We start from the raw sequence: 15,166 nt of genomic DNA on the forward strand, positions 1-15,166 counted from the left end.
GGGTGGGGACATTTTGAGGACCTGCCAGACACCTGGCATAGGGGAGGGGCCTAAGAATCAATGGGGTGACCTGAGCTGTGACTCACAGCCTTGGAGGTATGGGAACTGAAGAGGTCACCTCCTATGGCTAGGCAGGAATCCTAGAGGAGCGATAGGGACACCAACCAACTGACAAACCTTTCAACCCCAAGTTTATCCTGTGTACAAGAAATGAAGGGACAGGGGATAGAGCAGAGACTGAGGGAAGAGCCCTCCAATAACTGGCCCAACTAGAGAGGCAAGCCATGTGTAAGCACCAATGCCTGAGACTATAAATGGTACTCTGATCTGCTTGCAGACAGGAGTCTAGCCTGGTTGTCCTCTGAGAGGCTCCACCCAGCAGCTGACTCAGATGGATGCAGAGATCCACAGACAGAGGATGGAGCTTGTGGAAGAGTTGGGGGGAGGGATGGAGGGCCCTGAAAGAGAAAGGCACTCCACAGGAAGACCAAGAGAGTCAACTAACTTGAACCCTTGGGCCTCTCAGGATCTGAACCACCAACCGAAGAGCATTCATGGGCTGGGCCTAACCCACTTCCTGCACTTAATCTCCAGGAGCGGATGTGGCAAGGTTTGTTTGACATTGGAGCCAGTGCCTTAGAAGAATCAAGGATTTAGTTTCTGGGGACCCAACTCATCTCCCTGGGATGTGGTTATCAGTGCAAAGGCAACTGTGTTGAGATTTCCTGAGTTTTTCCTTACAGTCTGACTCAGCTCTCTGGGGACTTTGGCCACCCCAGACCACACCCTGCCATTGGTATACACGATGCTTAATATATATACATATTAACTTTTTAGTAAACTTGCTTGACCTAATTCATCAGCTTATGCTAGACCTGTTGGTCCCAGCTGCTGTTTTTGAATCCTTCATTTCTCATCCCTGGTCCTTCCTCTCAATACCTTGCTGTTTAGTTCTCTATTCCTGCAGATTCAGGGCAGACAGGAGGGTGTGGGATAGGCTGTGACAGGTGAAGGGACACGAACCAGACAGGTGAATCTAACTGTCTGTCACCCACCCGAGCTGGCCTGAAGACTCTCTTAAGCTGAGGCTGAAGCCCTGTATCCTGGCTCTTAGGACAAGGTCCTCATGTGTGCCACAGTCCACCACAGTGGAGTCAGGCCAGCCCTTAATTTCTCACCACTAAATGGTTCGGTAGACTCTGGCTCCCAGAGTACTCACCCTGATCTTCGGGTTTAATGATGTGTTCGTCCCAGGCCAAGACTCTTCACCTAAAAAACTTGTTCTTCAAAAGTGAAAGTGACTCTGATTCCGGACCAGGAAGTCTGGCACCAAAGCTTATGCAGATGCGTCCTTCAGCTTGTTTCCTGTAACAGTCTCTGCAGAAGCTCCGGTGGGAGGAGTCAGACCCAAGAGCTTCATCCTGGTTTGCAGAAGTCCTTCCTGCCTGACTGCAGGGCTCAAATCTGAGCTCGGTTCACTTCTCCACTAATGTGGGACCCGAGGTTTGCCAACAGGCCCCAGGTCGGCAGTAGCTCCTGGATCTCCCCAGGTCTGAGCTCTGGGTCTCTGCTTCCTTCCCTTCTCTGTAGCCTGCCCAGACACTCGCTCTTCATTTTGGTAAATGCTTCTTAGGACACAAACCACAGGTCTTTTTTCACTCCTGGGCTCTCCTAAATCTCAAATCTGATACTCGATTCCCACTAACATCACTGTGGGTTTTTTTTTTTTTTTTCTGTAGTTGGGTGATGTGTGTGCATGTTCGTGTGCACATGGACTCACATGCCTGAGTTTGTGTGTGACCTGAGAGCTCATGGATTTGGACAGACTAGCTATCTAGACGCTGGGATCACTCCTGGTTTCCTCCTCCTGAGGTCTGGGATTACGACTGTACCCATCTCCCTACCCCTGATACTATCTTTTAAAACAAATCTGTTACTTGACCCTATACACTGTGCTCAAGAACCCTGCCGGTCCAGCCAGTATCCTGGGTCTCCTGTCTTGTGTTCCTAATGGTGCATGCTGATGCTTCATGGTCTAATCTCAGTCTGGAAGCAGAGTCATACATAAGCATGCAAATTAGTATAACTAACCTCCTCTCCTCTACTTTTCAATCCTCCCTGTCTTGCACTGTGTGAAACATAGGTTCTTCTAGTGGGTGGCTGGGCTCTGCATGACCTGACACGCCCCATCCAACTCTGTTCCCTTTCTTGCATTAAATGCCACCTCATGCTCCTCACTCACTCCGCCATGGGTTAGCTGCTTTACCTTCCAATTCTTTAAACACCCCAGGAACCTGCTCACCTCAGGACCTTAGCACTGGCTTCACCATTCTCTTGCAAGGACTTCCTATTGATCAAAGGCTTGTTACCTGCTTTCTGAAATAGCCCTGCCCTTTCAGAGTTACCATCCTTTATTCTTCTCCTTCACTCTTGTTACCGCCCAACATCACGAACTTCTTTTCTTTCTGTCTACCTGCAAAGAGAGTGGAAGCTCTTGGAAGACAGGACTTAGATTGCTTTGTTGATTCTTATGTTCCCATCCTCAAGTTAGTGCCTGACGCACAATAACAGCACAAGAGGTGCTCACAGTCTCTGAGAGGTGTTTTTAAAAAAATATTAACATTTATTTATTTATTGTGTGTGGCATATATGTGTGTGTATGGTATACATACATACATACATATACATGTGTCTGTACATGTGTGTCTGTGTGTTTGTATATGTGTGGTGTATATGTGTGTGGTGTGTATGTATATGTGTGTGTGTTTTTGGTGTATATGTGTCTGTATGTGTGTGGCGCATGAGTATTTTTGTGGTGTTTGTTTGAATAGTGTGTATTTGTGTGTTTGTATGTTGTGTGTGTGTGTGTGTGTGTGCACGCATGCTTGTGTGTGTTTGTACATGCCATGGAGCTCATGAGCAAGTCGTAGGATAATATTCAGGAGCAAGTTGTCGGCTTCCCCCATGTGTCAACCTGAGATCTAAATCAGGACATCCTGTCTGATGGCAGGTGCCTGACTTTTGAATCTCTTCCTGAGGAAAAAATGATTGCTATGGGAAGGCTGTTCCCATGTGGGTGGTGTCACCCCTGGGCAGGTGATCCTGAGGTCTATAAGAAGGCAGGCTGAGCAAGCCCTGGAGCACAAGTCAGTGAGCAGCACCCTCCATGGCCTCACTGTGTGGCTCTTGATCCTGCCTTGTCTCCTTATCGAAGACCGTAAGCTGCACAGTGAAGTCATCCTTTTCCTCCTCAAGCTGCTTGTGGTCAGGCATGTGCTTCTCAATGCAACAGAAAGCAAAGGAAGACACATCTCGTGTCTTAACAAGTTTCCCTCCAAGAAGAAGAAGATGTCAGCTCTACACGAGTGCCTTTGCCTACAGAGCCATTTGCTGCAGCACTGAGAGATTTGTTTATCTATCTTTAATTTTATATTTTTCCTCAAAATTTTTCTTACACAATATATTTTGATCATTCAAACCACAGCACCCACCAATAACGAATACGAATTTCTCTTTCCTCAACAATAGCATTTGCCATTTTCTGTTTTTTCATAAATAGCCATTCTGTCTATGATGAGACACTGTGGTGGTTAGAATTAAATTGGCCCCCATAAGCTCATACATTTGAATGTTTTTCCCCTGTTGGCGCAACTGTCTGGAAAGGATTAGGAGGAGTGTCTTTAAAAAATATTCTTTAATCTTTTTATACAGCCCAGATTTTATCCCCCTCCTGATCTACCCTCTGACTATTTCAAATCCCATAGCCTGTTCCCCAAACCCCTTTTCCAAGATGATGTCCCCCCACTCCACCAGACCTCCCCACACCCTGGGGCCTCAAGTCTCTTGAGGGTTAGGTGCATCTTCTCTGCCTGAGGCTAGACCCGGCAGTCCTCTGCTGTGTATGTGTTGGGGGCCTCTTCTCAGCTGTGTGTGCTGCCTGGTTGGTGGTTCAGTGTCTGAGAGAGCTCAGGGGTCAAGGTTATTCAAGACTGGTACAGAACACCCAGGATACCATCAACAGAACCCAAGAAGGTTAACAAGCCGATGAGACCAAGTGAGGGTGCCTCAATCCGACTTGGGAGGGAGAAGAAAGCAATCACAGGAGGGTGGAGGGAGGGGTGTGGGTGGAAAAGGGGACAGGGAGGAGAAGAGGGGAACATTGTTAGGTATTGGGTGGATGGCTGGCTGGGTGAGGAACAAGACTGAAGTCCTAAGGAACAGCAGAAAGAATGGAAACAGGTAACCTTGGGAGCTAGGAGGTGGGGGGACTCTCTAGAACGTACCAGAGACCTGAGAGGTGAGAGTCTCTCAGGACTGAAAGGGAGGGACCTTAGATGAAATGTCCTACAGTGGGGAGAGGGAACTTGTAGAGTCCACCTGCAGTAGAAAGTCAGGACATCAAGTGAGGGTTGGGGTTGCCATCCCACAGTCAAAACTCTGTTCCAGACTTGTTCCTGTATGAAAGAAGTGCAGAGACCAAAATGGAGAAGAGCCTGAGGAAAAGGAGGTCCAATGACAGGCCCAAAGTGGGATCCAGCTCAAGGGGAGGCCCAAAGGCCTGACGCTATGACTGAGGCTATGGCGTGCTTACAAAAAGGACCTATCATGACTGCCCTCTGAAAGGCCCAACAAGCAGCTGAAAGAGTCAGATGCAGATATGTGCACCCAACCAATGGACAGAAGCTGCTGACCCCGTGGTTAAGTTAGGGAAAAGCTGAAGGAAGATGAGGAGGAGGGCGACCCCAGGGGAGTGAGTGCCTGTGTAAAAGGTGGTGTGCCAATGAGGGCAAGCTTTGGGATTTCAGAAGCCCAGCCAACCCCAGTGCCCTTGTCTCTATTTCTGCTTTGAGCTTGTGGATCAGGATGTGAGCTCTCAGCACCATGCTTGCCTGTCTGCTGCCATGCTCCTAGCCATGATGATCATGGACTCCAACCGTGAGCCCCAAACTATAGCCTTTGGATTCCATATGGTCCTTTTTGTCAGTTTACCTCATTTCCCCGATGACTAGAGTCCTCTTCAGAAAGGCCTCCCCTGTGCTGCTCCATGAAGTGTTCCCCACTTCCCCTCAGGCGCTTTCAGGGTTTAGGTCTGTGTTTTCTTTGGTGAATCTGGAGCTGCCTGCTCTGTAGGGTGAGAGGTCAGTCGTCCACATGTGGGGTTTGTGCAGCACCACTTGGTAACAAGGTTTCTCTTGGTGATTGAATACTTTTCTAGCCAATGTCTTTTTACTTGTCATTCTACTTCAGATCGAACCTCTTAGTTTATCCTGTAAAACATTTTCAGCCAAAAACATTCTTAACCAATAAAATGTTTTAAGCTAGCTATATTTGATAAGTTTTTCAAGAAAACACTGAAGTAATTTAAATTTTGTTAGTATAGTGGAAAAACACTGCCACGAATGGCGATTAATTTATTATAAAACATTATGATTTGATTTACAGTCTTAGTCTGTTTTGAGATTTGGTTCCCTGAGTACATATTCCCCATGCACTTTGCAGAATGACTTCTAACTTCTTTTGGGCTGTTTAGACTTGAGACCAAAGCAGAATCAATAAATAATTTTAAAGATCCTGAGTTTAAATAATCTGATAATGTGTCTTAGGTAACTCTTAAAAATATACATTTTTATATTTACCCTGTATCTGCATGTAGTGTGTAGTATCATTTGCAAGTGCTCAAACATTTGTTGATCAACTGTTGAGTGACTTTTCTGGGGAGATGTAAAATTAGCATCTGCCCCTAAATTCTGATCTTTCCACAGAACAAAGAATGACTCATTAAGCTCATGTAAAAGAATAGAAATGAATTTGTTAGAGATCACTCATGGAACAATGGAAAACCACAGGCATTTGCAGGAACCCTTTTCTTGAATTGGATCCACCTGCTCTCGCACCAAACTCTTCATCCCTTGCCTTTGTCCCAGAATTGATGTAAACCTCGGTTCATAGCACCACCTCGTGTGAGAACAGCAGAAGTGACTCCAGGCTCACTGTGTTAGTTAATGTTTTTATGTACAATCCTTTTGCTCACCAGGGGTTCTGTTGGTTTGATCACTGCCCATCTTGAGAAGCTTAGTTTGTTTCGCTGCAGTCTGGCATGTGGGGCAGCTGAATGCAGGCTGCAAGAGGGAGCTGAGGAGGATTCATAGGTCTGGTCTTTTTCACCAGTTTATACATTGCCCAAAGCAATCATGAGGGTCACACCTTGAAGGAAGCACTGCTCACTGGTTAAAGACTAGACTTCCGGGGTGATCATGTTAGCTAACGCCACCACGAATCCCCTGCAACTCCTACTACTTGACCTTATGGACAAGTGTATAGGATCGAGAACTGACACAATGATGAAGAGGGATAAAGACATTGTTTGGCTGGATGGTGTTGGCACATGGCTTTATTCCCAGCCCTCAGGTAGCCGAGGCAAATGGATCTCTTCACTGAGGGTTCAAGTGCACCCTGGTCTACAGAGTGTATTTCAGGACAGCAAGGACTGCACAGCAAAACATTGTCTCAAAAAGGCTGGAAAAAAGAAAAAGAAAACAGGAAAAAGAAAAAAAATAAATTAATGGCAGTTTTCTAGACTTTGCTGTCAGTCCGATTTTGGAAGAAGTTACAGCTTTTTACACAGAAATTACAACAGAGTCAGGATACAAAATTAGATCAGATTTTTTCTTTTATTGGATATTTTTTAAATTTACATTTTAAATGTTACCCGTTTCTCCTTCATCACCCCTCCCCCTGCATCTATGAGCATGTTCCCTCACCCACACACCCACTCCCTCCCACCTTTCCACTCTGACATTCCCCTACACTGGGCCCCCACATGGGAGATCCATTTCATATACAGACACCAAATTGCCCAGACAATATTGCTGACAGGACACTGATAGAGCTGTCTCCTGAGAGGCTCTGTCAGAGCATGACAAATACAGAGGTGAATGCTCTCAGCAAACCATTGAACTGAGAATGGTATCCCCCATTGGAGGAGTTTAAAGAAAGGATTGAAGGAATTGAAGGGGTTTGCAAACCCATAAGAACAATACCAACCAACCAGAGCTCCCAGGGACTAAACCACTAACCGAGGAGACAGACCCACGGCTCCAGCTGCATATGTAGCAGAGGATGGCCTTGTTGGGAACCAATGGGAGGAGTAGCCCTTGGTCCTGACAAGACTGGACCCCCCAGTGTAGGGGGATGTCAGGGAAGGGAGGTAGGAAGAGGTGGGTGGATGGGTGGGGGAACACCCTCATAGAATAAGGAGGAGGGGGGATTGAATAGGGGGTTTAGGGGCAGGAAATCAGGAAAGGTGATAACATTTGAAATGTAAATAAAAATATCCAATAAAAATGTTAAAAAAGAAAATATATACCCATCTTAATGCTAATCACGATTATTTTAGAATAAGATGTTTAAAATGCTATTTTTAAGTTAAAAATTATTTATTCACTTTACATGCTGGTTGCATTTCCCCTTCCTCCTCTCCTCCTAGTCGTCTCCTTACAAATCCCTCCCCCACCTCCTCCAGTTCTCTTCAGAGAAGAAGTCTCCCTTGAATACCACCCAACCCTGTGATATCCACTCTCAATAGGCCTAAAACCATCCTTATCACCGAGGCCCAACCATGCAGTCCAGTCAGGGGGAAGGGATCCAAAGGCAGGCAACAGTGTCAGAGACATCGTGGACCCACATGAAGCCCAAGCTGCACATATGCTACAAATACATAGGGGACCTAGGTCCAGTCACTACACGGTCTTTGGTTGGTAGGTCTGCCTCTGTGATTCCCCATGGTCCCTGGTTAGTTGACCCTGTAGGTCTTCTTGTGGTGTCCTTGACCCCTCCATCTTGCTTGATTCTATCCCTCACTGTTCTGCAAGTCTCCCAAGCACCACATGAGGTTGTCTGTGGGTCTCTGTATCTCTTTCCATCCACTGCTGGATGAAGCCTCTCAGGAAACGGGATGTTAGGCTCCTCTCTGCGAGTGTAGCAAAGTACCAGTAACAGTGTCAGCGCCTGGCTCTCTTACATGGGATGTGTCTCAAGTTGGGCCAGTCACTGGTTGCACATTCCTTATTCTCTGCTCCACATTAATCCCTCAATTAAAAATAAATCTACATAGACTAAAATTAAGGATGTTATTGTTTTTTAAAAAAGCAAAACCCACGAGGTGCCAAGAGTCAAAGGGTTTGGTTTTTAATTTTCTAATGTGTTTCCTGGAAGACACCAAATGTTTAAACATTCTAGGATCGTAAGGAAGGACCAGCCTGGAAAATACAGCTACTTACACCCCAGACCACTCCACCCCGCTCCAGCCAAGAAGCAGGACCATTCTGCTTTCTGTTGTGACTATTGGCCTCAGGTCACATGGATAAACACATTATATGGATATCTAAGCCATAACTGGTAACGACACAAAGCAGTCTTTATCAATGGGTATTTACAGTTAAAAAACCAACAATAACTACAACAAACACAAAGAGAAAAACACACAGACACGCAAACCTTTCCCCCAGCAGACTGCCACATAAGCACACAGTTGCCATTTTACATCGCTTAAACATAAGTCCCTCTCTGTAGGACATTTAAAAATCAACCTGTAATCAGCCTAAATTTCCATTTCAAGATATTTGTTGTTATAATGGGTTTAATTATCATCAACAGGAAATGTAAATATGTCAATACACATCTTTCATTATAAAATGTGTATCTTTTTAAAATTATTCATTTATGCTTGATAAATGTGTACTTTAACGTCTCCATTTCTAAACACTCATTGTCCCTTTGGATTTCTTAAAGGACCTGACTCTTTCTGCAGTTTCAGGGGTCTCTTGGTGGCACCACATTGTATGTTTGTATTAAAGGGACACCAGCTGTGCAGGCTGCACATCATATCCTTAGACAAAGATCCCAGAGAAGGAATGATTACGTTTCTTGGAAGAAAACTTAATACTGAGCTATTCTGTTCACTAATGCCGATTTCCCTGCAAATGTGCCATTGTCTGAAGCAACCAGTCCTGACCGCTGTCCAGGTGACTTGTCCTCTGGAGGAGCTAAGTTGAGAACTGTCTCAGTGCACTTCTGCTGTTGGCCACAGAAAGTCTGTTCTCTCAGGGCTTGTGTCTCAGCCCATCCTAACCCAGTCAGTATGGAGGCATGGGTCAATCAGAGCACTTGGTGACCTTACAATGCATAAGGGGACAGAGAAAGGGATGGGGACTCATTTTAACACATCAATAATTCAAGAAATCTAACACATTTCCTCTTTATAAGATTTAAGATGCTCTCTGTATAAAATGTATATTAAGTATTGATATTTTAGCATTTTTACTTATTTACAAATAACTATGTAATATCTGCCATATACATTTAAGAACCTTGATTGACAGCTCAGTGTGTCATATCTGTCACACACATTTAAGAATCTTGGCTTTACTTGCCATTGGCTTATTTGTTTAGTTTAAGTTATTTCCAAATTCCAGATGAAGTCAATATCACAGAAAGGAAGCTCAAAACTTTAAAAAAAATCCCATAAAACCTGGAGGATTCTGGGTAAGTCTCCTGGGCTGAGGCTGCCTGCCTGTGACCTAGGAAGGGCTGGAGTTAGAATGAGGGAAATATTGTTCTCCAAAAGAGAAAGAGATGCAAAGTGCAGAGATCCCAACAGCAGAGAGAGCACACATGCATAGTCAAGAGGAAAATATGGGAGACACTGAGAAACCGGCTAACTGTTCTGTCCATGAGTCTGGCAGGAGGGGATGCAGAAACATGACCCAGAGGGAAAGCCTTGTAGCCTGGAGAAAGAGACTGGCAGGGCTGTGCTCCTGGTAAGCACACAGGCTTCCAAGCCTCAAGTCTGACATGAGTTTTGGTGAGATAATTCCATTGGGAGATGGGAAGAGGACACCCATTTTGTCATTCTCTTATAAATATTAAAAATGCTGTGTGTTTGATTGAATGTGCATCTGTGTATTGGTGATTATCAAGTACAGAATAAGATGCTGGATCTGGGGCTTTGGTGTTACACAGTTGTGAGCCGCCTGAAGTAGGTGCTGGGAGTTGGACTCTGACCATTTCAAGAGCAGCTCTTACCACTGAGCCTCTGTTCAGTCATCTGTTCAACACTCGCACATCAGTTTCTTAAGCCATGACTCTCACCTCCATATGGGATGACGTAACCAAATGTGAGGCTTGCAAGTTCATTACTAGAACAGAAGGCTTGTGCATATGTAACTGCCCAAGATTAGTTCACAATGTGCACTGAATCTGAGGTGTTTCTGGTGGTGACCACAAGTTGCATCATGTGACTTCCCTACATCTCTGTTTGACCAGACAGCATGCATTTTAAAAGCCTCCTCCTCTCCTATTCATGAGACATGCACTTTCCAGGGAGAGCCATCATCTCTTTGTTTTCATTCTCAGGATCCCCATCCTGTGTGTATCGTGGTGGGTCAGGTTGGCTTAATGCTGGCCAGTCTGGCCATTAGTGCAGGCTCAACAAGGTCCTGATAGAAATACCGGTGCTACTGGGTGTTTTCTGAGATGCTCAACTTCCATGACCATCTGTCTAGGGAAGCCAAGGGGGAGCATCTGGATCCCCAAGAGGTGTCCTGGAAACAGTGTCATCAGAAAAGAAGCTCACATGGCCACTAGCTGCTGATGGAGAAACTAAGGACCAAAGGAAGTTCAGGCAGAGCCAGGACTCTAAGGAGATTGCTCACCCCTCAGACAGGATGTCAGTATCTCAAAGAGACTCCACCCGACATCTCAAGCAGATCCATGACCAGGTGAGGATGGGTCTCCTTCAGAGCGTTGTAGAATTGGTCTTTGCCGGCTCGACTCCAGGCCCGGCTGAGGCTTAACAGCTTCCTCATCTTGTCTTGGTTTGTGGTTTCAGCCCTCACTGCCTCATAGGAATCTTCACTCAGCACCAGACTATGCAGCTTGTCCAAGAGAGGGTCCACTGATGTCACTCGGGCCACCAGCTGCTCCCGATGCTGGTCCATGAAGTGTAGCAGGGCAGGAGCATCTAAGGGTAAAGATGAGAAAGTCACTGAGCAAAAAATAAAATGCTCCTTCGGTGTCACTGACTGGCCACCCACTTCTTCCTCTTTTTCTGAAACTGCTCCTTTCTTCTGCACCCCTGCCTCTCTACTTCCTCTGGAAGGCCAGTAGAAAAATAGCATTACCTTCTTGAGGCCAGGTATCATCAGTATGACACTCTGCATAATCAAGAGGAGAGTTTTTTGGTGGGGTATCAGTTTCGGAGTGTGTAAAGTCATTGTCAGTGTGGGAAGCAGCAAGGGGCATGAGAGAAACTCTACCCTGGGTATGGGCCTCTCCCACATTCTGGTGAGGTCTGCAAACTGTGGCTCTCTCCTTGCAGTCTTTCCTTTTAAGAATCACAAGATGTAGCAGCAGAATACTATTGGCTTCTCTAGACTCTTAGAGTTTTTACTAACCTTTTGTGGCTGGAGCAATCCTGGGCAGTGCAGGTCTGAGGTCTCCTGGAAGAAAGGAGAGATGAACCATCTGTAATGATGTCCACACCAACACCCAGTGCATTCTGTGAAACTCCTACCTGTGCCTGAGATTTTGAGAATGAACTACAGACATTCTGATTTACTCTGAAGGTGAACATCTCCTCAGTTATCGAGGGTGTCTTGGGCCTAGTCTATCATCATAGAGAGAATAGACCTGAGAATGAACAACAGACACTTCTCTCACATGATCTCAGACTCAATTTTATCCTCAACTGAATTCCTTTTGGGCAGCAATCAAGTCCCTTGCTAATCATTTTGGTTAAAAATAAAGATCTTTTTGTCCTTGTTTGATTTTGTACACTCACAGATGACAAACTTGTGTTCTGGATTTGATCGTAGAATTAAGATGAGGCAAGACAGAGCACATGGGAATAGCAAATGAATTTCATCCATGAGTGAAGAAGATTAGTGAATTGCAGCTTATGAATAAGCCTCAGGTGATTGACAGTTCCTATATTCACTGTGCTCTAACAGTTTAGGGAGGTCAGTTCAGGGACACCGTTTTTAGTATTGGGAAGCCCTGATCCAATTTGTATGAAAGAAAGATGATAAGGGAAATAATCCATGCTAGATGGATCATCTTGTGTATCCTGAGCTGTAGATAAACTGGACTATCTAATGACAACAGTGACAGAGTGACCATAAATAAAGGCCTTGTTGTGATTTGCATGGGATCAGTTCTTGTTTGGTCTTTCTTTCTTTCTTCCTTTCTTTCTTTCTTTCTTTCTTTCTTTCTTTCTTTCTTTCTTTCTTTCTTTCCTTTATTTGTGAGTTCTCTCACACTTCCTTGGCACTGTACAACAAAATTTATATGCTACAATGGAGGCATTTGCACAACCATGCGCATTGAAGTTCTGTTCCCAATAGCTAGGAAATGTAATTGCCTAGATGTCCATCAACAGAGGACTAGATAACGGATGTGTGGTACATTCATAGCATGGGGTTTGACTGAGGCACGAAGAAAATGACATTATAGAGGTAAGTGTAAAAAGTAGGAGAGACATCGAACAAGACAACCCAGGTCCAGAAGGAAACAGCACATCTCCCGCGTGAAGCTTCTAAACCCCCCGAAACCAGAAACTAGAAGTGGGACTTGGCCTTCGGGACTGAAGAAAGGACAGTAGTAGATTGGTATAACATAGGTAGACTAGGAACCTGTTATTTACTAATTATAAAAACTAAAACACCATACAAGGCTTGAAATGGAGATCCTAGAAGTAATGAGTTTTAAAACAAAACCCACTTCCAAGTGTGGGACCCCTCCTTTAGAGTTTGTGGGCAGGGAAGTCCTGGGGATCCCTACAGGCTCATGTCATTCTGACTAGTTCCCCAGAAGAACTAGTAGATAGGGCAATAGTGTTGATTACACAGCACCTCTTAGACATGTGGTATAGAGAATTCAAGCTGAAGGTGAATTGGAAGCTTTCCTCCTGTTGCTAAGCCCTCAGGCTGCTGAGGAAGAAAAGGCATCAACAACAGTCTGATCCAGCTGTGCTCTCTATGATCATGAACTGACCTGCTAAGGTGGGTCCCTCTGCTGCACGGTGGCACAAACACGATGGGAGCAGCCACTAGCTCCATAATTCACACTCCATAAGATAGAGTACATCCCTAGCAATAAAATTCTTGTAAAACAAATAAACCAACCCAGGTCTACAGAAATCTTAGACCTTTAAGAGAAGCTACTGCTGCTGCTTGGCTAATGGACACAGGATTACTGCCCTTTTACCTATCTGTGTCTACACCACAGACAAAGGCTACTCTTAACAGTCATGAGGAAAGTCTCTCTTTAGTGTGAATGGAGGCGACTGCAGATACTTATTGCTATATAGGATGCTGAAAATAAAGTATGAATTGGGTGAATACTCATCTCTGTAACTAATACATTTATAACATCCCATTAACACTTAAGGAACACTGTAGAAGAGGAATTTGAAAGAATACAGCCACATACTCTATGGAGAAGGCTTGTGAGTGCTGTCTTATAATCAGGGTATTTCCATGGCCATCATGAGCTCATAGCACCCACAGCTCCTGTCTCTGGACCCTCACTAGCTGGGTCTACACATCAGTCAGCTATCCATGGGAAACCAGCTCGCAGGGACAGTGGATTTACTGCTAAAGTCCTGGCAAAGAAATTATGGGAGGTACATATTCCATCTGCATACATGCTGGTGGCATCACTATGTTCCTCAGGATAGTACAAAACCCTGGGTCACACAGATGGTCCAAGTTTACTGTGAGAGATGAAGAAAAATCATTTGAATGTGGTAAAGAGATTTATAGAAAAGAAGCAGAGCTGGCAGGAGTAGGAGGGAGAGAAGAGAGGACTTTTCTTTCTTTTACTTTTTTAAGGTTGAGTAACTAGAATAAAATAATTTATTAATGTAAATTATGTACGGATTTATACACCACGTATCTTATTTTGACAAAATTCCATCATTTTAAAGCTGAGCTGTTATGTGATCTGAAGGCAGATCTTTGTGCTCCTCAATCTATCACTTCCAGGGCAGTGGGAGCCGAAAGAGAACACAGGATTGAGAAAACGGGGCTTAGGGTATGTGGTGCTTTGCATACGATGTGTTCCCTGAACAACGATCATGTGTTGAAGAACTGGTCCTGCAGCAGTATTCACAGTCACAGTATGGCTGGTCCTGAGGGCTGTGGGTGTATGAATGGAGCCATACACCAGTGCTCTCACCATGGAGTGAGTACTGAGACTGGGAAGGGAATCACATAAGGGTGTGCAGCTGGAGGAGGACAGTCACTGGGCATGTCCTGGAGAGAACACACTGCGTGGACTTTCTCTCCTCCTCACTTCCAATTCCTTTTCTTCTCCCCACTCCTACTTTCTCTCTGTCTCTTTACCTTCTCCCCCTCTCTCCTTGGTGAAAGCAAGAAGAGATAGACCTTCTCTCTTACCTGGAAGCTCCCACTTCTATCATATCCTATTTCATATCAGGCTCAAAGAGTCAGAACCACCTGACCATGGATCAACACTTGGTTCTAAGACCTTGAATCAAAAAAATCTTTTTTTCTTTACAAATTGTGTTTTTCTCATATATTTGTCCCAAACGGGAAGAGCTGACTGTTACAGCATCCTTCACTGTGTAAACTGTGCTCACCCCACCTCTCATGGATCTTGCAAAACCACATAACTGATCTTGCTTTCTCGTGGCATCAAGAAATAACAAAAGTATACCTCTCCCTAGTCATTGCCTTTGTTTAAGCTTCAGGGTCTCTGGATTTACACTAATTTTACCTGGTTTCAGCAAGGCCTCCCATATGAGTTGCGTGTGCTTCTTGTCTTTGATTTGCAGCTTAATCTCTGAACCCATGTGTCCAACATAGATCTCAGAGAAGAGCTGGAATTCCTTGCTGCTCCTGTAGCATAGCTCCAGTTCCTAGAGAGAGAGGGGGAGGGGGATAGATATCCATCTCTATCTATCTATCTATCTATCTATCTATCTATCTATCTATCTATCTATCTATCATCTATCTATCATCTATCTATCATCTATCTATCTATCTATCTATCTATCTATCTATCTATCTATCTATCGAGAGAGGAGTGGGGAGGGAGGGAGAGAGAGATCCTCTGTGAGAATTCCATACTCATTCTGTGAAGGAGG

At 44.8% G+C, this 15,166-nt stretch overlaps 2 protein-coding genes across 6 annotated transcripts in view; both read right to left on the reverse strand.

Annotated features, from left to right (window-relative positions):
- Window positions 1–1,380, reverse strand: part of Nlrp1a (NLR family, pyrin domain containing 1A) — a 55,096-nt gene extending 53,716 nt beyond the window's left edge. For 2 of the 5 annotated variants that reach the window (XR_005489886.2, XM_039086325.2), the window contains exon 1: window positions 1,220–1,376. The gene's annotated coding sequence lies outside the window, so the exon portion shown is untranslated. Of the gene's footprint in view, window positions 1–1,219 lie in introns of all 5 variants that reach the window. The other 3 variants (XM_039086323.2, XM_006246755.5, XM_039086324.2) reach the window with 2 other exon arrangements.
- A 4,727-nt stretch (window positions 1,381–6,107) lies between these two features.
- Nlrp1b (NLR family, pyrin domain containing 1B) overlaps window positions 6,108–15,166 on the reverse strand; it is a 75,840-nt gene continuing 66,781 nt past the window's right edge. The window contains exons 12-14 of the mRNA XM_063270033.1: window positions 14,797–14,938; window positions 11,454–11,498; window positions 6,108–11,020 (exon numbers count right to left, since the gene is read on the reverse strand). Coding sequence (XP_063126103.1) covers window positions 10,728–11,020; window positions 11,454–11,498; window positions 14,797–14,938 — 480 coding nt within the window. The 3' untranslated portion in view covers window positions 6,108–10,727. The remainder of the gene's footprint in view (window positions 11,021–11,453; window positions 11,499–14,796; window positions 14,939–15,166) is intronic.

The sequence above is a fragment of the Rattus norvegicus genome, chromosome 10 (genome assembly GCF_036323735.1).
Source record: "Rattus norvegicus strain BN/NHsdMcwi chromosome 10, GRCr8, whole genome shotgun sequence".
NCBI lineage: Eukaryota > Metazoa > Chordata > Mammalia > Rodentia > Muridae > Rattus > Rattus norvegicus.